At 38.4% G+C, this 24557-nt stretch overlaps 1 protein-coding gene across 3 annotated transcripts; it reads left to right on the top strand.

Moving 5' to 3' along the window:
• The first annotated feature begins 466 nt into the window (after nt 1-466).
• LOC117331863 (protein PERCC1-like) lies at nt 467-22772 on the top strand. 3 transcript variants are annotated; one of them, XM_033890833.1, is made up of 3 exons: nt 505-594; nt 2770-2803; nt 21316-22772. In XM_033890833.1, exon 3 carries the CDS (start codon nt 21364-21366, stop codon nt 22231-22233), a length of 870 nt encoding a protein of 289 aa, XP_033746724.1. In that variant the 5' UTR covers nt 505-594; nt 2770-2803; nt 21316-21363; the 3' UTR covers nt 22234-22772. The 3 variants fall into 3 exon arrangements, with proteins under 3 accessions (XP_033746717.1, XP_033746724.1, XP_033746710.1); XM_033890826.1 differs by lacking the exon at nt 2770-2803 and having other exon boundaries at nt 467-594; XM_033890819.1 differs by lacking the exons at nt 505-594; nt 2770-2803 and adding an exon at nt 10117-10337.
• Nucleotides 22773-24557: the final 1785 nt, after the last annotated feature.

The following is a 24557-nucleotide window of genomic DNA, read 5'->3' as shown; positions in this document are numbered from 1 at the left end:
GTGATACAATCGGTTATGTTCTCCAGGAATGTGTGAAACTGTACATGTATTTACCATATATACAAAGATAAAGTTTAAGGATATATGAATCACTGCATTTACCATATGTACAATGTTAATGTATCACTGCATTGTATAAATGTGACCTCTTGTTCCACACAAAGTGTGACTGGGTGAAATAAATTCATTGAAATCTATAAGGCAATAAAGCACTAATATGGAAGTAAACAAAATACTTTTAAGAATCTAAGAGCGTGATTTGTTACTTTTAAATAATGATGTTTAATACATTAATAATCTATATGATAAAGTAATGGTGTGTTCTACACGATTTTGTAAACAATAATTGTTCTATATTGACAGCCGGCCATTATCAGGGATTTAGAGACTGCGGAGTTGTTATCTTGGGTTGGACATTTTCCTGTTATCAGCTGAATGTCAAACCGCCCTTCTAAGATTTAAAACAAGAGGATTCTACTTTCTGTAGACATTCACACGTACACGTAACCCGTCTATAGGCTGTGCACTACCCATACATTCCTGGATTATCCTCAAATTTCGGATACTCAACGCTTTCTTTATAAACGAGCAAAGGTAAGATTATTAATTCATAAGTGTAGCTTTTTTTTTTTATAAATATCAAATACTGTATCGATGATCGAATAGAAAAATACGATAACAAAGAAATGGTCGGTAGTTAGTAGTACGAATAAATATTTGCTTTTTTTTCGGTATCTTTTAATCAGTTATACGTCTCTATATATGATAAATACTATTCATTGACATATATTTTATTCCCATTTACCGCTGGTGAAAACACAATATCCAAAAACAAGATTTAAACATGTTTTATTGCCAAAATTAAGATAGAATGGACAAAGTTATATCAACACAAAGGCTCTCTCCACAACATATTTACACAGACTGAGAAAAAGCATATGATCACAATGAAATCCGTTTTACTAAATAAGTATATAAAATTAATTTGACTGGATTAGATGAAGTTCAAGTTCCTTTCTAGAATGTAGTGCTTTGTTTCTTCCGACAAATTTCCATTTTTTCAGAGGTAATACATTTATACAGATAATCCAAAGAACGGCAAACTTGTAATGCTTTTACAAATATTTAATTAGTCTTAAATGGAAAATTGAAAATCTTAGTAAGTATATGATGTTGGTATCAATAATAATCTTCTTAGTAGTGTAATGTACCCGATACTCGATAAAAAAATGACTTTTTACAAGTGGACAAGGGAAATAAGATCCTTATACTAATCACGCACGAAGACAGCTATTTACAACTACGTATGATCGTTTATATTCTCATTTGTCGTATATAAATCATTGTGATAAATGAATTATTATTCTTCTGAAATATACACTTATTAAGATTTACAAGTTAACTTCGTAATGTATCAACTGATTATCGGTCTAGGAATAATTATTCTACATTTAACTAGATCACGATTGCCAAATATAGTAAATAAAGAATGGGTTTTCAATCCTTACAAAAACTTCAATGACCAATATTATTGTATGATAATTATTAAATACAAGATATTGGAATTCATTGCGGTTAAGTTTAGTTAAACATTCCGTTATTGTAATTATATTCCATTTATATGAGAATTTTAGTCTATGATTAACATTATATGTACAATAATTCCTAAAATGTCTACTCAAACAGTGTAATCCGATCATTTCGCTTGGGATTCTATACTAACTTACTTTTTACTCAATTAAGTATCCAGATTTCGCTTTTCATTTTATATTGGCTAGATCAGGAACACAGTTTAAAAATTATCCAGAGCTTTGTTTAATTATGTTAATGCTATTGAATACTTAGATTTTAAACCAAAATCCTTAGATTTTTAAGGTTCAAAATATTATTCGTAAAAGCATTAATTTATAATTCAGAAACTGTCCTGCACAGGAGACCATTTTCTGGATTATTGTAATGTTTGGACAGCCTTTTTACATATGTCATCTAATAGATATACTGTAATTTAATAAAATATACTGTCATCTAATAAAAAATACTATCACGCGTCTGTAGAGAAATAATTAGATTTCTAATATTTTTAGGTTATTGCTTCAAAATGGGAATGGCGTCTTAAAAGTTTTTTTGGTTTTTTTACATGAGAGAAAAAAAATAAGATATATCATTCACAGAACCACCCACTTCTATATGGGTTTGAAAGTAAAAAGAAATGTTTAGTAGCTTAATCTTGACATATTCCGTTAAACGGACTAAAACAATATATAGAGACCAACCAACCAATTGTTTTCCCATAGACTTTAGTGTTAACGTTTTGGATTATTTCATTCAAATTCTTGAATTGAATATGACGATAATGGTTTATAACAAAAGTTTAGGGTCTGATATAACACCTAATCAAAAAATTTTAAAGTTGGGTCCTTCAGCTCAAATTTTCTCCAGGGTAGCCATTTTGAAAATAGGTGAATTTCGCAGTAAAAATTCTCAAAAATCTTAAATGTTTACCTGTTTACTATTTTTACGTGAACTTTTGGGAAAAAAAACCAATCGGACTTACGAAATTTATATCAACATTTCTTATTGATAGTTACCTATCAGGCTACATATCTATTTTCTCACTTCATAACATACTGGCCAATCAGTGGCTGCCAGACATTTTATCCTTGGCTCAACTTTCTATACACAGGGGCTGTTTCAAAAAAATATTTTTTCAATTGGTTGGTTGTTCCCAATAAAAGTGAAAGTCGTTAATAAACACTGATTCTCTTACAGTGACATATGTCGGTATCGGCGATATTGCAATTAGGTAAGAATAGTTATTTGGACGATATATAGTTTTTAAATTGTGAATTGTTTTGACTGAAAGGATATTTATGTGGCTCTATAAATTATTATGAACTTAAAAATCAACATATATGGAGGCCTAATATTACAGCGATGATCCCGTTCACACCAATTAACATTGAAACGTACCGATTTCTTACAAATCAAAACAAATGTTTATTCATACAATTAAGAAATTTAACGCGAACAGACTTTCCATAAAGTTTTACAACAAAAAGTTCGCTGAAAATTCTTATGTACATTGACCGTCGAACAATAAACAGTCCTAAAGTTCTGAGGTATGCAGCGTTTTATATTTACAATTGGCAAGAAAAGAAAACAATATCTATTAATTTGTTATACCAGTAATAAAAAGTCTATTTGTGGCCGAGGGCGTGATTGTCCTAACGTAGCATTGCTTATAAAGCTATTGGGATGGCTGGACGGGTATATCACGCATGTGGTTTATTATGTTATCTAGTTATTTATCATCTCAAACTCATATAAATTTACATTACGTATGCATTTTATTTATTGTTTCTTTATGAAACACATTTAGGAGTTATTTACACGGGCACATACTGTTTCATTTTACAAAATCAAAATTTATGGCAGAACAGTGAACAAAGGCTTAGTAACAAGTAATTACTGATGACAATGTATTACTGCCTAATAGACACAGATCCCGCGTGAGTAATTTTTCTCAAAGATGTTTTTTTTGTTGTTGTTATATTTGCCAAGTATGGTTAGTCCATATCTATTGCCGCACATTACAGACACCTATATTGTTATATTTTCCTTATTTTCCCTTCCATCTAAAAATCGATATTTACAAGTTTATCTATTTTACTATGCTACAAAGGTGAACATAGCTGCTTGACTGATTTGACAGATATAAATGCGAGTAAGATTTTGGAATATTCACACATTTTCTTTACCCTCTGAACATAGATTTTCCTTGCATGTTCGAGGAAATAATGCGATTTCATGGATTGCACTCCTTGTAAGATGCAGCATTGTGTGGCCTTTTATCTTGTAATTGAACATGTTGGAAGAGTAAAACTGATTTTGGACATATCATTATATAAAGGTTTTAAATCATACCTAGAGATAAACCCTCCAATCCTTGAAACATTGAACATAATCAGTCTAATTATAATATTCATTCTGCAGATTCACCAAACTTTCGTACATCTCCCCCCGAAAGTATAAGATTTTGTACATATTATCACAGAAATAGAGAATAAAATCATATTTTGTCTCAGTCTCACTGTTTCTTCTTTTGGTTTTAAAAAGAAAAAAATTGTCTCTCGAAAACACTGTACCGCCTTGCAGCAGCTTAAAAGTTCTATCAAATCTGATAGAATTTCCCCACGTGAACGAATTTACAAAGAATACAAAGAAAGGAAAGTGAAAATGCCTTGTCGAAAACGTGTCATCTTGTATGTTAGTTCGTGACAATCTTGTATAATCCATCCTGTCGATGTGGACCATTATTACGGAGTACTCAAACATATTTACTTTCCCACTTATAACATATAAAGAAATACAATGTTTGAACACTGCTATTACATAAGATAGCCTGTTATACAGAGAGAGATTGTTGGATATATGTAATCAAATTTAACAAGTCCAAAAAGTTTGTTAATAGTAAAGGATTCGTATACATTGTTATTAATAATAGTTAACAGCCCATCAACAGTGAAATGGTCATCAGGGCCAATAAAGGGCGATCAAACCGGTGTAATTATCGGTCAATATAATACTGTCATCTAAAGAATATTCTTAATTTTGTAAGTATGCGTGTTTGTATTATGGCAGGGAAATTGCGTCAAATCCTTGTGTCTGTTATACAATAAATCTAATATTAATCTGGTATGAAACTGTTGGCATTAAACAGTAAAATATGCCAAAGGTTTCTTTTGAGAATCACGCAAATACAATGTGTGTATGTTTTAGACATTTCACTTTATTATGATAAACTTAAATTACTTGACAGCTAAAACACAATCTAGAGTGATTTGGTTTGGTTTATTTAGTTTAACGTCCTATTAACAGCTAAGGTCATTTAAGGACGGCCTCCCGAGCGTGCGACATGCATGTGTGTGGTGAGTGCGTATGTGTGTTTTGGGAGGCTGCGGTATGTTCGTGTTAAGACTCCTTGTGATAGGCCGGAACTTTTGCCGATTTAAAGTGCAACTTCACTGAAGCATACTGCCGAAGACACCCAGCATCACACCCCACCTGGTCACATTATACTGACAACGGGCAAACCAGTCGTCCCACTCCAAATATGCTGAGCGCTAAGCAGGAGTAGCAACTACCATTTTTAAAGACTCTGGTATGTCTCGGCTAGGGGACAGAACCCAAAGCCTTCCTCACAGGGGCGAACGCTCAACTAAAAGTGAGGCAGTGTCAAGGGAGACGTTAGGAGGAAGAAAGTTGTTAAGAAAGAAGAGAAAAGATAAGATCCCAAATTTAGTCACCTCTTACGATCATGCAATGGGAGCAGCAGGTACAATTCTTACGCCCTACCTGCAGGGTAGAGTGATCCGACAAACATATTTAACAAGTCGATAACATAACTGTTTGATATTATCTGTAACTTGGTCTAATTCATGTACGTCTTTTTCTACTTTCTTCTTGTCGTGGCTCTGTCAGTTTTCCCCCTTTTTTATATAACATTTATGGTCTACTTAGGTCACCACAGGCGTCTACATCTGATGAAGAAAAATACATTGTCATTAGCCTCTACCTCTACTATTATAGTGTGGTTCATCGCTATACATTGTACGTGGCATTATGGAGAGGACATTGATAAGTTGTAATAATCAATGTTATACAATTTGTTTAAAATCAAGACTTTATCCAAAGAAAAAAAGTATTTTAATGCACGTTTTGATTGTGTTTAAAAATAACGGACGCATTTTCGCATTACAAAGAACAAAATATTTGTTTTACATCAAACTCACAAAAATTCTCTTGTGTTAAAAGCATTAGATGTATCTCATCATTCACTGGTCCCGGCCATCTGTATGGGGCAGGTTCAACCTAAACAGGTAAACTAATGCATCCAAACTTCCTTTGCTCCAGATGCAGTGTTTCTTAAGCAAGGACACCAGACACCGTAAATGATCATTAAGCTTTATACATGCAAATTGGTCGCTGTAGAGCTAAAAGCATAATGTGCAAACATGCCTGTTATCAGATTTACTTACGAATTGCCCTTTAAAAGCTATTTTTCAGTATAAAGAAAAAAAAGTTTATGTCTCACATCTTTATTTTTCCATTTAGTTCAACCTCCAGTTTATATCTATATATCAAATAATAACGAGTTTGTCGGCTGTTAAAGCGTATGATGTGTGTAAAATAGTGGTGTCCTTTTATTCTGAAGAGGGCAGTCTTATTAAAATCAGATCTCTCATCACATCTGATTTTAATTGGATTGTGAACAGGGTTTCAGGCAAGTTATATAATTATATAGAGCAATGATAGTAATCAGTACTAAATGTCATCTACTCTGTGATTTTATTCATTTTGATAATAAATTGATATTAAAGTTCCATACTTCTTCCAATTAGAGATAGAAATTAACCAACAGATATTAAAAAGTCAGAGGTTTATATAATAGAAAAGTGGATTACATGCAAATATCAGGGTCAAGATGTTCAAGAGGTTATTAGGCTAATCATAATTTAGCAACAATTTTAAATTCTTGATCAATCAATTTTGCTAAAACTAACTTGACAACATTTTAAAAAACTCTATAGCACTCTCTAGTCCCTTCCTACCTGCCTATTTTAAGGAATATACATACACAGGTTTTGCAGTAAAGGAGAAATGAAATTTTCACTATCAAATGATTAAGATAATCACTTTGGACCCTGAATGTTAATTATCATCTTCTGTCAAAAATAAGATTGCCATAGATCAATCTAATGTTGCGCGTAAGAGCGATCCCCTCTCCCAATAATAGACAGGTCATTGGCGATTATTATCTGATGATTTGAAATTGGGTTAGTTTTATTGATGCGGGTGTCGTTGTTTACTGTGTTATGATCTCACCAAGACAGTCAAATTACAAATCACTAAAGAATATGGACATGGGATCATTTGGGAAAGATAACGTCACATTTCCAGGTAGTTTATACCCCGAAGTCTTGTTATGGAAACACATGCGCGTGTTTACTGCTAACTGGAGACGAGTGTCTCACCATTTGTTTATCAAACAAGATAAACATCTGCTCTATTTCGAAGCAAATTGAATTCTCTAAATAATACTGAAATATGTCAATGTTTTGTATTTTTGACGTTTACGTGTATAATTTGAAATAAACTATTATAATATTTTTAATGAACATCGTCTCGCCCTGTGCCCTGTCAATCACGCGACTTATATTTGTGTTTCGATATAATTTATCAAGTGTATATACAATGTGAGATTTCTTACATGATACACGAGATACCCAGAACAATAACACGGGATGTCCCGAAATTGACATTCCGCAGATTAGTGTCAATGAGAGAAAGAATGGACAGTATTTAGGTGTCACATTGCTACTGTTTATACAATCTAAGACCTTTCTTGTATTCGTGTAATATTGACCGAGGAGAAGAGATAAGGGACCAATACTTGCCCCGACCCCTGATAGGGTTCCCGATAAAGTCTCCTCCCCACTATTGAGGCGATGTCCGTCACACCTGTCAGCGTTTTGTTGTTGTTGTTTCTTATCACACCTCTCCCGATTCCGTCGCCGAAATGAAGTGTCTTATTAGTTATTAGATACGTCGGGCTTATCCCTCACCTTTGACCTTTAATACCGTGTATATAGAACTCTGTAAACCGTACTATTTTATATACGTTAACGTTGTGTGCTGAATGAATTAGGTTATTTATCATTCTGGGCATTACAATTATTTGTACCAATATATACCGAATGATACATTGTTACCTTAATTGTATTGATGAACAATTAATTAAAACAAAATACACCATTCTTCTTTTTGTACCATGAACTTCCAAGAACTCTCTGTGACGAGAACGTAAAAATGGATTCGATAATGTTTCTGATTAGGGAGGAATCTCTTTCACTATATACACTTCATATTCAACCTTATACGTTCCTAATAAAGACACAAGTCACATTTTTTTTTTTTTTTTTTTTTAATATAAACTTTTCACATACCATATATGTAAGTCGACAATTCATGTCATGGTTTTGCTGAGACGTTACGTATGTGTCGTCCGTTTTACGTAGACGCGATTGCTACCCCACCATCCCATGATTCTGAAGCAACAGATGTAAGAAATGACCGATGGATGCTCATAAAGCTTAACTGTTTAACTGTAACATCGCCGACTCAGTCAAACATCGGAATAACAAAACCTCATCAAAAACCGAATCTGTCAACTCCCTATTCAAAGAATGAAACCTATTCTCGTGATATCTAGGTCCTCGTTAACTCCGTCAAAGAACGAAACATATTTCATAATACGTTTGCCAACATGTCAAAGAACGAAACATATTTCGTAATACGTTTGCCAACATGTCAAAGAATGAAACCTATTTTGCAATACCCTCGCCAACTCTGTCAAACAACGGAATAATTAAACTGCATCAAAGAATGGAATACAAATCTGAAATAAACCTTACTTTGAGAGAAAGAAAGTTTTGATCTAGATATAATCATGATTATTACATTAATAACTAGATTGCAAGATAGTGCCATACTTTTGGTTAAACCTAGCTATTGTTTGCTGTTTCACGCTTCCTAGTGTAATATGTGATGTTTAAGCAATGAGTACACGTGTAATGGACATTTTATCCAATGGGGTTATGGTCCTCTTCCATATATGTACATGTATATGGTCCTCTTCCATATATGTACATGTATATGGTCCTCAGTGGTCCTCTTCCATATATGTACATGTATATGGTCCTCTGTGGTCCTCTTCCATATATGTACATGTATATGGTCCTCTGTGGTCCTCTTCCATATATGTACATGTATATGGTCCTCAGTGGTCCTCTTCCATATATGTACATGTATCCTCTGTGGTCCTCTTCCATATATGTACATGTATATGGTCCTCTGTGGTCCATTTAGTCCATATATGTACATGTATATGGTCCTCTGTGGTCCACATAGTCCGTATATGTACATGTATATGGTCCTCTGTGGTCCTCTTCCATATATGTACATGTATATGGTCCTCTGTGGTCCACATATGTACATTATATGGTCCTCTGTGGTCCACATATGTACATTATATGGTCCTCTGTGGTCCACATATGTACATTATATGGTCCTATAATACACAGTCATTGCCGACAAACTGCCATCCAGTCTTATCAGGTTCGTTCGCAGCAATAGTAGTAGTAATGCGTGTTATAGGACCATAACACCAATTGCTAATTGCATGAAGGAAGAGGTCGTCGGACAGAACATCATCAAAACTATTGAATTGATTTCATACACTGGCTGACCCAAGGACGTAAAACAGCAGATACGTTATATTTATATGTGTTTATTTCTATTATTTCTAATAAAACTTAAGGAAGGTTGAGTATCTAAGAAAAAAAGGGAAACATGAAGCCTGGATAACCTCATCCATTCGTGCAGATAGAGACAGCAGTGTCACCAGCAAACGAAATCCGTGTGTTTATTTTGTAAGTATATCGACTTATAGTATCAACAAAGTAGATGTCTGTGCCATTTGGAACCCTACCATACACTATCATACGCCAGTAGTTTAAAAGACGTTATCATGCCAACACTTCATCATTCCGGTATAAATTGTCCGAAACAACCGAGTTCAATGGAACATTGGCATATACTACACATTTATCTACACCGCGTGATCGATAAGACAACTCGTCACACAAAGGTGACCATTTATTGGCTTTAATCAATATTTAACTGGTTATGTCATTATAATCGTGAATGGCTAGCGGTACCCAGCCTACATTAACCCCAACTCCATCTACAGTTCCATACTCTTTAGCTGCCACCGCCACAAGTCGCTCCCACGGTCAGCATTTAACATGGTATATTTACCGTGATTTTCCATCAATCTCTTGTAGATTAAAATGCCAATTTATCAACAAGTAATTGTGAATTTTTCTGATAGCATAATCCATATGACATTGTATACCTGCATATACCCCGAGTACAGTAGGAGGGGCCTAAATAAAGTACATTAATACCAAAAGTAAACAGCTTTGCGAGAACGACCGTCCATTGGTTGGACGCACAGCTCGCCACTCAAGGTAATATTGACAAACGCGTGATAAGAGAGAACATGCTGTCATGAATATATAATTTCACTCCAGTACGGAAACTGGAGTGTTTATATAAATGTGTGCTATGTCACCGCCGAGCTGGATGTAACGTATTTGTTTGTGGGTTGTGTGAACGTCCAGTTGTGTACCCTATGCATTGCCCCACCCCCGGGAATTATTATACCATGGACTACTGGAAGTCACGTGATATATGTGAATGAAGCCATGTGCAAGGTAAGGATTGTCTCATTTCTGCAGACCCTGTACTACCGGTTACCGTCGCCGGCACCTCAATAAATATATCCGTCACTTCCTGTTTATATAAATTGTATTTCCGTTTCTGTACCGTCACCGACAATTCCAAACACTACTTATTCTGCGTCAGGCAGGCATCGCGTGTCGAAGTGACGCATTGCCAATCAGTATCTTCAGCCCGGTTCAAAAGTATTGTACGGTGTACCCCCTACCCCCCTCCCCCTATAATATATGTATGTACTGTATAGACAGGGATGGTCTGTAGTGTTGGGGACACCCTGTATAGACAGGGACAGTCTGTAGTGTTGGTGACACCCTAAATAGACAGGATGGTCTGTAGTGTTGGGGACACCCTGTATAGACAGGGACAGTCTGTAGTGTTGGGGACACCCTGTATAGACAGGGATGGTCTGTAGTGTTGGGGACACCCTGTATAGACAGGGATGGTGTGTAGTGTTGGGGACACCCTGTATAGACAGGGACAGTCTGTAGTGTTGGGGACACCCTGTATAGACAGGGATGGTCTGTAGTGTTGGTGACACCCTGTATAGACAGGGATGGTATGTAGTGTTGGTGACACCATGTATAGACAGGGACAGTCTGTAGTGTTGGTGACACCCTGTATAGACAGGGACAGTCTGTAGTGTTGGGGACACCCTTTATAGACAGGGATGGTCTGTAGTGTTGGGGACACCCTGTATAGACAGGGATGGTCTGTAGTGTTGGGGACACCCTGTATAGACAGGAACAGTATGTAGTGTTGGTGACACCCTGTATATACAGGGATGGTCTGTAGTGTTGGTGACACCCTTTATAGACAGGGATGGTCTGTAGTGTTGGTGACACCCTGTATAGACAGGGATGGTCTGTAGTGTTGGTGACACCCTGTATAGACAGGGATGGTCTGTAGTGTTGGTGACACCCTGTATATACAGGGATGGTCTGTAGTGTTGGTGACACCCTTTATAGACAGGGATGGTCTGTAGTGTTGGTGACACCCTGTATATACAGGGATGGTCTGTAGTGTTGGTGACACCCTTTATAGACAGGGATGGTCTGTAGTGTTGGGGACACCCTGTATAGACAGGAACAGTATGTAGTGTTGGTGACACCCTGTATAGACAGGGATGGTCTGTAGTGTTGGTGACACCCTTTATAGACAGGGATGGTCTGTAGTGTTGGTGACACCCTGTATAGACAGGAACAGTATGTAGTGTTGGTGACACCCTGTATATACAGGGATGGTCTGTAGTGTTGGTGACACCCTTTATAGACAGGGATGGTCTGTAGTGTTGGGGACACCCTTTATAGACAGGGACAGTCAGACAGTGACCTATTGTAGTGTTGGTGACACTATTGACCGCCCCTGTGGCGGTCAATAGATTTGGTAATATTGTGTTTCAGTCACCGTAAACATGTGATGTTTGTATGGCATTTTGGGGTTTAACGTCCCAAACGTCGCAAATCCAGGGTCATATGAGGACGGGTTAATTCGTTTGCATTATGAAAATATACATGATAAAATATTGGACATGATCCCATGGTTTGTTACTTGTTTAACGTCCTATCAACAGATATGGTCATTTAAGGACGGCCTCCCATGGATACGATATACATATGTTGATGTAGATTTATTAGTGCTACCTTACTGATACACTGTCAAAGACAGCCAGCATGACGTCACACCCGGACACATAGTAGGGAACGGGCGAACAAATCTACCATTTTTAGGGACCGGTATGTCTCGGCTGGGGGACAGAACCCAAAGCCTTCCTCACAGGGATGAACTAAAGCCCAAAGGGTGAGGTAGTGTCACGTGAGACATCTGGAAGAAAAAAGTTGGGGGAACAGAACCCAGAGCCTTCCACACAGGAGTGAACTAAATGCCAAAAGGTAAAGCAGTTTCACAAGAGACATATGGAAGAAGAAAATTGGTTAGAAAGAAGAGAAAAGAGGGAAGAAGAAAGTTGTTTACAAAGAAGAGAAACGATAGATACTGAATTTAGTCGCCTCTTCTTGTGTGCTACAGACTATGTTATTACTGTGCTAATACTGTATACATATACGTTTTCACGTGCAACGTACGTTTCCCTTTTTTCAGAGAAAAGTAAATTTGACCGAAACTTTCTTGCAATGACAATTAATTCCCTGCTAAATCATTAACCTACTTATCAGATAAAGGTACTGTATGTACCGCTGTACTACTTTTCGAAAATCCAATACGACTTACAAACATATCACAGGTTGTACGTTACGTGAACTGATTTCGGGGTGATATAACACTAAATCATGCTACGCTATCGGTGGAGAGAAATCCGCGCTATACAAGGTGGAATTATCTTACACTCGGACGGATCCGCCAAATCACCCATCACTAATGCATTAATTTATAGAGGGATTCCAGCTGACACTTGCTTAAGGGGTATATGGCATAATGCGTTGTTTGTTTTTTTTTCTTTTCTTGGTAAAACTTGCCACTTTTGTTGTGAAGGTAAAACTGAACTTTATCTCTCTATGGATAAACTGTCAGAAAAAGAGCCGATAATTCACTTAAGTGCAAGAGAGAATTGGCCTGGCAGGTTCTCGCTCTTGTAAAGAGATTTCAGTATAGGACTTGGAACATATAGGACCATTGTGTGTTGCTGTTTATTCTGATAAAGTTCACTTTAAACTGTAGTGCTTGTAACTACGGTATATGGTATACGTAACGTACAACGTATTGTTAAAAGTTTATCGGGGTAAGTAACAGGTGCTAGCTACATTCGGTAAACACCAATATTACGGCCGTGTAAACCCTTGTGTGTCCAATCACATGTGGGTCAAAAAGATTAGGGACAGTAGTTATTTCTACGGCAAGGTGAGTTTGCGATGCAATCTCCGATCTGACATTTTGCATTTTTATATCATGTTCATTTTTTTCATTAAATAACAAGAATCTATTAATTATTTCGCTTCGTCCATAGTAAAATTGCTTTGTGCACAATGCATAGATTATTACTTTAGTATATGGCTTATATTTTTAAAGGCAACATTGATGAAAGAAAGGTAAAGAGTACCGATTGTCCCCACTATTTATCAACTATCATCAGAAAACCACGAGACATTGATCTGTTGTTTTGAGTGCGGGACTCAAACGACAGAGTATAGCCTCGTGGGACTCAAACGACAGAGTATAGCCTCGTGGGACTCAAACGACACAACAGAGTCGGACGGACTCAAACGACACATCAGAGTCTGACGGAACTCAAACGACACAGCAGAGTCTGACGGAACTCAAACGACACATCAGAGTCTGACGGACTCAAACGACACATCAGAGTCTGACGGAACTCATACGACACAGCAGAGTCTGACGGAACTCAAACGACACAGCAGAGTCTGACGGAACTCAAACGACACATCAGAGTCTGACGGAACTCAAACGACACAGCAGAGTCTGACGGAACTCATACGACACATCAGAGTCTGACGGAACTCAAACGACACAGCAGAGTCTGACGGAACTCAAACGACACATCAGAGTCTGACGGAACTCAAACGACACAGCAGAGTCTGACGGAACTCAAACGACACATCAGAGTCTGATGGACTCAAACGACACATCAGAGTCTGACGGAACTCAAACGACACAGCAGAGTCGGACGGAACTCAAACGACACAACCGAGTCTGACGGAACTCAAACGACACATCAGAGTCTGACGGAACTCAAACGACACAGCAGAGTCGGACGGAACTCAAACGACACAACAGAGTCGGACGGACTCAAACGACACATCAGAGTCTGACGGAACTCATACGACACAGCAGAGTCGGACGGAACTCAAACGACACAGCCGAGTCTGACGGAACTCAAACGACACAGCAGAGTGTGACGGAACTCAAACGACACAGCCGAGTCTGACGGAACTCAAACGACACATCAGAGTCTGACGGAACTCAAACGACACAGCAGAGTCGGACGGAACTCAAACGACACAACAGAGTCGGACGGACTCAAACGACACATCAGAGTCTGACGGAACTCAAACGACACATCAGAGTCTGACGGAACTCATACGACACAGCAGAGTCGGACGGAACTCAAACGACACAGCCGAGTCTGACGGAACTCAAACGACACATCAGAGTCTGACGGAACTCAAACGACACAGCAGAGTCGGACGGAACTCAAACGACACAACAGAGTCGGACGGACTCAAACGACACATCAGAGTCTGACGGAACTCATACGACACAGCAGAGTCGGACGGAACTCAAACGACACAGCCGAGTCTGACGGAACTCAAACGACACAGCAGAGTGTGACGGAACTCAAACGACACAGCCGAGTCTGACGGAACTCAAACGACACATCAGAGTCTGACGGAACTCAAACGACACATCAGAGTCTGACGGAACTCAAACGACACAGAAGAGTGTGACGGGACTCAAACGACACAGAAGAGTGTGACGGAACTCAAACAACATAGCCGAGTCTGACGGAACTCATACGACACAGCAGAGTCGGACGGAACTCAAACGACACAGCCGAGTCTGACGGAACTCAAACGACACATCAGAGTCTGACGGAACTCAAACGACACAGCAGAGTCTGACGGAACTCAAACGACACAGCCGAGTCTGACGGAACTCAAACGACACAGCAGAGTGTGACGGAACTCAAACGACACAGCACAGTTTCGTAGGTTTCCAAATTACTCTTGTTAACAAAAAAATTGAACATTCAAACCAAATCGTAGAAACTATGATAACCAATCTACATATTTGGTCACCATAAGTGTACAGGGATCACCTACCTCGATCTACAAATGTTTGATACCAGTCTGTGATTTACGGGACAGATCGAACAAACCATTTAATTGAAAGCATACTGGTATCTGTGGTTTAAGGTCAAGTTTAACATGAACAACACCGCCATCACTTGTGTTTGTGTGGAATACGGGAAAATACCCGGCAACAATAGTTGTGTTTTATTAGGGAGATTGTGTTAATCTGATATCTATAGTACACACAGGGATTGGTGTCGGACAACTGTACACACAGGGATTGGTGTCGGACAACTCTTACAGTACACACAGGGATTGGTATCTGACAACTGTACACACAGGGATTGGTGTCGGACAACTGTTATAGTACACACAGGGATTGGTGTCGGACAACTGTTACTGTACACACAGGGATTGGTGTCGGACAACTGTTACTGTACACACAGGGATTGGTGTCGGACAACTGTTACTGTACACACAGGGATTGGTGTCGGACAACTGTTACTGTACACTCAGGGATCGGTATCGCACAACTGTACACACAGGGATTGGTGTCGGACAACTGTTACAGTACACACAGGGATTGGTGTCGGACAACTGTACACACAGGGATTGGTGTCGGACAACTGTACACACAGGGATTGGTGTCGGACAACTGTTACAGTACACACAGGGATTGGTATCGGACAACTGTACACACAGGGATTGGTATCGGACAACTGTTACAGTACACACAGGGATTGGTGTCGGACAACTGTTACAGTACACACAGGGATTGGTGTCGGACAACTGTACACACAGGGATTGGTATCGGACAACTGTTACAGTGTGTCCAGGGTATATAGTTTACAGACGCGATTATTTTACTACTCTGAGGCTCTGTCGTTTAAAAAGCAATGACACCACCATGTATAAGGTCTTCAGCAATTAATTTCGTTCGCCCGATCTTTATGTTTTTAAGTCAATTTTTAGCTCTTTTTTATATATCATACTGTCTATTCAACATGTCCCTGCAGTGTGCACGAAATACGCTAACATATGAGTTTAGGGGACCTTAGAACATTCATCTATTTATAACGCACTCGCAGATCATCAAGACGATCGGGGTTCGATTCCCTAACCCGAGATTTAAAAGTGGGTTTAATTTCCTTCCATATTAGAACCATCAGTGTCCTTTTATCCCAGCAACCAAGCATAATAAAACACTGATTTAACATCATGCATACTTCTTGTAAAATAAATAAAATTCATGTTATACCGCTTTATTGGTTCATAAAACTCAGGACCCAAAACATTGATACAGGATATTGTTAGCCAGTATCTAGATATGTAATTTGTTGTTTAGTTTTCACTATACTAAACTTTGTTGTCCTACCCTTATCCCTTTCGTCCTAGCCTAAACCCTGATATCCTAAACAAGCCCTTGCCCTACCCTAACAATAATACGAAACATATGGTTGTCCTACCACATGCTTTGATGTCTTAACCAAGCCCTTATCCTACCCAATCCCTGCTGCCCTTTATGGATATCTACATGTATCCTCAATCAGTTGATGTTGCTATAATGTATATACTATCGAGCCACGTGTACCTGGGAGATGGCGCGTGGAGGGTTGGCCCGCTCCTCTATCGGAATACACCACACTCTCCATACATTTTGTATTGCACGTTAGAATTACGACGTGATAAACCCCCATCACGACTGACAGACGGTACACACAGCGGCGGAAAGCAGTGTTAAACTGCAGATACCACACAGTTTATGGCATAGGTGTCCAGCTGCCATTACGACTGATTCCGTAAGAGCAGACTAATTCAGTGCAAGGTCAGAGTCTGGTCCGTCTGACAGACAGAACAAGGTCTTGATGGTTCAATGTCAGAGTCTGGTCCGTCTGACAGACAGAACAAGGTCTTGATGGTGCAAGGTCAGAGTCTGGTGCGTCTGACAGACTGAACAAGGTCTTGATGGTGCAAGGTCAGAGTCTGGCCCGTCTGACAGACAGAACAAGGTCTTGATGGTGCAAGGTCAGAGTCTGGCCCGTCTGACTGACTGAACAAGGTCTTGATGGTGCAAGGTCAGAGTCTGGCCCGTCTGACAGACAGAACAAGGTCTTGATGGTGCAAGGTCAGAGTCTGGCCCGTCTGACAGACTGAACAAGGTCTTGATGGTTCAAGGTCAGAGTCTGGCCCGTCTGACAGACAGAACAAGGTCTTGATGGTTCAAGGTCAGAGTCTGGCCCGTCTGACAGACAGAACAAGGTCTTGATGGTTCAAGGTCAGAGTCAGACACGTCTAACTGGCAGAAAAGTGTCTATATAGTAAAAAGTCAAAGGCTGGCTCATCTAACTGACAGAACAAGGTCTTTCTGGTACAAAGACAGAGTATGGCTCGTCTAACTGGATGAACAGAGTCGTTCTAGTACAAGATCAAGGTCTATGTGGCTATCCAAACGATTGAAAGGTCGTTCCATTGCAATGTCTAGACGACTAGTCCAGAAGGAAATTTCGATCTAGTACAAGGGTAAGACTTGACCTAGTTAACTGTCTATCCATTCTGATTCACCATTTATCTCATGTTACTAGGAAGTGTCTGCTGACCTATAATTAACGTACTGTCAGAAGGATGTATTCGTTTCGTTGGATTATGCTATCGTGTCAAGGTTGTGATATTTCAGTGAGGTGGCACTATAAAATCGACTTGCACCATTCTCTGTTGTCTCCGTGTTTGTATTACCAACAACATTGTTGATGCGAGAAGCAGGCCTAAATCATTTCAATGCTTTAGGGTGGTTCAGCAATACCAAATTTCAGCGTTAAAACACCAGAACAGGACTGAGGTGTTTATATAGATTAGTAAGGGATAAATCGGTATCATACCGCTGTTTCGTCCTCAACTGTTGCTAGATGCCAAATAAAAATTATGTTAATGAAAAAAAAAAAAAAATACAGAAGGAAAGTTAGAAATATCGAATCGGCATTAATGATCTCAGAACGGCCTAACGGACCCATTAGTCGGTACTGCCGTTCACAGACAAATGTCTTCATCAAAGAGGGATACATCTCCTGTACTATTGACCGATAGTTAAAACAATCTTCATTTCGCTGAATGCGACGCAAATGTAAACGCAATGAATGGCACCAATGAATGAAAATTGTTAAGATTGTCTTTTGAAAATTGTTCTCGAACTATCATTATTATGTTAGGTAAGCAGTTTTTATAGAATGTTAGCGGCGAGTCTTCAAATGTAGTTCCGATGGTGATTAACTCAATTTTGTCATGCGTTGTTTAAGATGGAGGGTTGACTTCCGTTCTCTACTCACAGGGACTGGTAACAATTTATATCCCTGATGGTTGGCAATTATATACGCAAAGCAGCCAATCTATAGAAAAAAATAAATTGTGACGAGTACCTGTGCATCTATTGTATTATTTAGTATACCTAGTCCAGACAAACAGTGTAAACCGTTTAAATGTATTTACATGTACTATCGTTCATGTGTGATAAATCGTGTGATAAGCTACCAGATAAGGCCGTATAACTAAAAACGCCTCTCTCCCACACAAATGTACACATATTTGGCCAAAGTCCATTTAATAATAAAGACATGCCCAGCATGGCAGCACGCTGGCCAGTGGGTTCTAGGTTTGCCGTGCCGTTATTACACCCATCTGTAGAGTATGTAGTCAAAGTAAGCCACAGTGTCAAGGGGTTTGTTGTCAAACTCCGTAATGGTAAGTCTCGGTACGGAAAAGGCAAACAAACTTGAGAGCATATTTATATACATGTATTTGGTGTTAACACCTTCTATTTGTATACGTTTCAATCATCGAAATGTAAAAGATATTGATTTATTATCGGTTTATTTAATTTGTTTTGGGAATACAATCTTTTTTTAGTTGTGGAAATTGGAGATTAAATAGAATTTAATACCATTAAATGAAACTGCTGCATCGAATATATAAAAACGTTTGTTTTTTTGGGTTTTTTTTTTGTAGCGTTGAATATTGAGTAGTATAACGTTAAGTTATTAAACCAATTGATGTTATTCGTGGAATAATTTAAATTAATTTCTTGTAGAGGATCAATTACGCCGGAGATATTTAAAATCAATTGTGACAACAGTTCCAGTTTCTAAAGGATGTTTTACTTATAGTTACATAAAAGCTCTTAATCTGGCGAATATCTGTCTAATCCAGTTTGAAATAGTTCAATGTTGTTGTCGATATCTAGCAGATCATTCCATAGTTTAACTACACGTCAGCTAGACTTTACTATGATGCGGAAAACCTCTCGGCCGTTGTCTTTGGACCATGTCGCTCAACATTTGGATTGTAAAAAAAAAAAAAAAAAAGCGATGCGATGTTAAACATGTGTTGTATTTGGAGATCTATGTACAGGAGGTAATCATTTTCTCTTGCTCAACTAGGAAACGTCAGAAACTTTGACATATATATAAATACATACGAAAACGTGAAATTCTAATAGTTCTGACGTTGGACGACTCCGTTTTGGGTTTATGTCTACAACATGGGTCCTTATCCCAAATCATGTTTATAAATAACAATTTAATGTTTAATTTTGAATTAAGGAAGCTGTTCTTAGAGGTTAACAGCTGTAGGATACAGTTTTATTATACGGCATAGACCGTACCTAGTACCAAATTAATATTCCAATCATCATTGGAGGTAACGCTACGAGACAGCGTCAGCCTAAACCATTACGCTGCAAAATATATTGGACAGAAGACATTTTGAAGTGTGATTTTATCGACCCCTTACAGTTGGTCTAACAGCTGATGGTATTGGGGTAGTTTGTATGGTGTTCAGTGATGGGGTCCTGATCTGGCCCCGTCAATCACGGGTGTCAGAGCACCTTATCTAGGACACACGAACCTCTTATTACCTCCCGGATTAAGAGGAGAATAGATACCGAGTGTCCCCGGATAACACACGTCATGGTGAATCTACTAACAATTGTCACACTCTAATCCAGAGGGATTCCGGAGTGTCGTTGGCAGATTCCCGGGACTTCCCAATTTCAGTTTTTCTACTTTGCCATAATTTATAAAATGTATACACGAGTTTAAAACATGGACCTTTTCTTAAAACAAGAGGTTTGGTTTAGTCAATGTTTTTACAGACACACTACAAATCCCCTTGTGTTTTCTTCTTTTAAAAAACGGAACTTGTGTTATTGAAATATTTTCTTGTGGTTATATTTTCCTATGCCATTGGTCAAATGGACATGCAATATATTACAATGCAGATCATTTACAATAAAAACAACAGGGCTATGAGAAGAGATTCACCGTCTCCAGATTCTGGACTTCTTGTGTCGTCTGCTTAGAGGGCACTTGAGACATCAAACCTTACCTTCATGGTACATGTAACCCTCCTGGGACTATAAACTCTTTTCTTTCATAACTACTCTTGTTTTTTAGTGTAAACTGTTATCATGGATGGTAACTAAGGGTTGTGACAATTGCACTGTGTTGCTAAGGACGAAAAGGCATGCGTAAGGGTGCTCAGGGATGAAGGAAACATTTCGAAAGTCAGTTTGCTTCCTCTACCATAAATAGCTATAAAGTATGGTTGAATACAAGCATTGGTGATCAAGGTTAGATACATTCTATGTAAAGACGATTTACATCCGTGAATCACAAGGGTGGGACGTACACGTGCAGGGTTATCAAGCTGAATACTTCAATCACAGGGTTATCACAAGGGTCACATACGTGAAGGTGAAGATGTTCCATGGGTTTGCAGGGTAATACACGTGTTGTCCCCCAGTCTATCGACTTCCAGCTGAGATAGATAGATAGCGGGATCGCACTTAATCCATTACATATGGTCTCGGGATTTACTCAAATAAATCCACTATGACTTGCTTTTTTATAATCAAAATGTGATGGATTAGAACCTGGTCCGAACGCGTGAGAACTAGGTCAAACTTCCTGACTCACGGATGTCTGTAATTAGTTACGGGAAGTCTAATTAAAATATTTAATCAGGGTACACTTAATTTAATTGACCTAAAAAAGAACAAACGTCCTCGATTTTAAGGACCAGTTATATCTATACATGCATGAACTGGCATCGCCATATACAATGATGAAATGTATGTTTACCTTTGTCTCTACATTAAACTATGATGAATTATATCATTATAATTGGTCTTTATAATTCACAGATAACTTTACCTGAGCCATGAGCCGCTCTTGCCACACTACGAACCCGGATGTTGATTGCTGCTGATCTTGCCAACATGCATGACAAAGACACTATGGCTGCTATACACGGAACCCGAATCTCGCCGCTCCAGGACTTCGGGACCACGTCGGTCATAAAAAGTACTATCAAACCCCATGTCAAACCCGTCACTACGGCAGAGGACAGCTATGGCGAAGAAATGGACGACGATGATTTCAGTGATCACGATTCGCACTATTCTGAAGACTTCATAGATGACGAATTTATGCACGTGATCACTGAAGAACCGCCGGACGTGACACAGCGTCTGCTCAGTTTTGCGGAAATGGTGAACACAGACATTCAAAAATATTTTGGTAAGAAAAAGGACGAGGATTCGTGTGATATATATGAGGATAAGTGGGTAACGACCAAGTCTGGTCGTGAACTGTACTACGCCGACCTTTTGAGGATAGCTCAGGGGGAAAATGTGGATAGTAAATCGTCTGTGTCCCCTAAACTCGAATCTCAGGGCAAACAAAAGTTCACAGGCAAAATGGACGCCAAAATTGGTTTAGGCCCACTTAATGATTTATTTGAGTATGGACTCAGACAGTTTTTAGTTGAAGGAAAATTAAAAGCGAAGAGACTGAAACGAATGAAACAGGATACAAAAAGGATGGAGGAGGTTATGCCAATGAATCAACGGAAGCTGCCAGATTCATTTTGGCGGGAACCCGGGGCGGATCGTCACGCCGCTGATACACGTGTTAATAATGGCGGGAATTTGCTTAACTCTTCCCATCCACCCGACTTTAGTGACCTTCTCCAGAGTTGGACGGGTGTAGGGCACGTGAATGACTTTGGAGGAGACATCTCCTCTAGTGAAATGAGTGTGACGTCATCGGAATCTCTCTGACAAATAAATATAACAACAAAATAATGGAAAACCATTAATTATGTTATATCCCAAATCCGAAAATACACCGAGACCACTTAAAATGGCGATAACATTACAAAATCAAAAGCCGAAACAGTAAAATATCAGTCCACGCTTTGATTTAGAAATGTCGGTAATTTATAATGCAAGACGCATTCTTATTATTTTGTATTACTCACGGAAGTGCTGCTAACATCCAATCTCGATATCGAGACACAAATGATTGTTCTTGGCTTTGACCAGAATCATCGCAACAGGATGTTAACAATCAAAACGGAAGTATTCATATTATGATTTCCGATTCAGACCGGAAGCTGGAAAAACAGGGTATTTTTGGTGTGAGTGCAATGTCTCATTTCCATTGATTCATGCAGTTCCATGTACATTGTATATGCAAATGTAGGTAATTTTAGTTCCATATATCACAAGCTCAAATATGCTTCTCGCTGTACCATTTCATTGTTGTGTATCGCAGAATTATATAACATGTCAATACAAACTGATATTTAGACAATTCCCTCCATCGTTTGTTATTGTATGTACCTAGATACATATATCTTTTCGTGTGTTTTCTTCCTTCACTACACCATAACCGTAAAAGTAACGTTGGAGTCCGTTATCAAATAACTAACACTATATTGTTTAAAGCAATCAAACTATAAGCTAATCTTTAATGTGCTAATAAAGTTTGATTGAATTTATTAAAAATAACACATTTGTCGTCAGCGCTGGACTCGCTCCATGCAGTACAATGAAGAGCAACACATCAATAACACACATTAGAACACACTGGCTTAGGTCTGTCATGTTAGGCAGACTACGTTGATCAACTATTAATTCATATTTAACATAAACACCGATTAAAAATGGGTTTTTTTTAAACTTCAAACAAATTAAAACGAAACTCATTAATATCATCTGGTACACTGTATGTAATAACCTTCAAAACGCGCCCCAAACGTTCTACTATATATAGGTAGTACAGCTGCAAACTAGCTAGAGTAACATCATTCCTGCAGACAACCATGATATGGACACAATCTCAGCTACAGACACAGTGATTTATCGAAAGATACAACATATAAATTATAGATTATCCCCGCCTTCTCTCACTGTCAGCCTGGGGACAACAATCGAATTTAAACCAGAAACAAAAACACACCACGCGTCACATGGATACGTCATGGCTGGTTTCGGAAACATTGAAATACATCAACGGAGAAACTTTATCAAACTATTGACTTTCGCGTTCAGATTCACGAAATTTTCTGATCTGAAAGAACTTTATAATGCTTCCTGTAATAATTCAATACGGATATACTTGAGGTAGTTTCGTCAACTCCAACAAAACTGTGATCTAATTAATTGTATAGCAGTGTATCGTAGAGGTCCGGAAATAACCAAGTCTAATTCTAATTTGAATGCAGTTCCGGTATTCCATACCAGCGTGTATTATCACTAAAAATGTTGAGGTTTAATATCCTGTTCGCTGAAAAACATTTAATGGCACAAAAAGGCGCACTCATTATACCCAGAAATGATGTTAACCGTCAAGGGGATTCAGGAACTACAAACCGTCAAGGGGATTCAGGAACTACAAACCGTCAAGGGGATTCAGGAACTACAAACCGTCAAGGGGATTCATGAACTACAAACCGTCAAGGGGATTCAGGAACTACAATCTAGAGAACGAGCTCGGGTACCTGAAAGTAACAAAACATGGCAGTGTTTTCTCGAGTCTTACTCAACTTTTTGATGAACAAGAGAATAAGTCCTACAAAGTGATTTAATACATTAATGCGAGCATAACTTAATCAAGGAATTGGCAGTTACACTTGTAAATCAATGTATGCTTGAAAAAACATGACTGACGATAATTTAGTCACAGACGTAAACATAATCGTACTGAATTATTTTAAATTTGAATTTTAAACATGTAACGACAATTAATTATTTATAACAACACTCATTCACAGCAACAATCAGTTAACATTAACATAGGCTTGTGATAAAAAAATGTAAAATACCCAAATGAAGTAGAGATTTCATGTACGTAGGACATATGTCTATATATAGTAGTCCAAGTATTTTTTTGTATATTTTCGCCTTTTGGTACGACGCAGTTAAAAACTCGATTGATCAAATTTTCAACATGTGCTCTGTTTCGAGCCAGGAGGTACGTGGACATGGCAACGTAATAATGGCGACACACTAAGCCCTTTGTTTATAGTGATAGAAATATTACCGGAAAACAAATCCATTTGGCGTCACGGAAAGTTATCAACCGAGAGCACCTTCCTGTA

This window comes from Pecten maximus, chromosome 1 (assembly GCF_902652985.1).
Source record: "Pecten maximus chromosome 1, xPecMax1.1, whole genome shotgun sequence".
NCBI lineage: Eukaryota > Metazoa > Mollusca > Bivalvia > Pectinida > Pectinidae > Pecten > Pecten maximus.
Note: the sequence above shows the minus strand (reverse complement) of the source record. Positions and strands in the feature narration are given on the sequence as shown.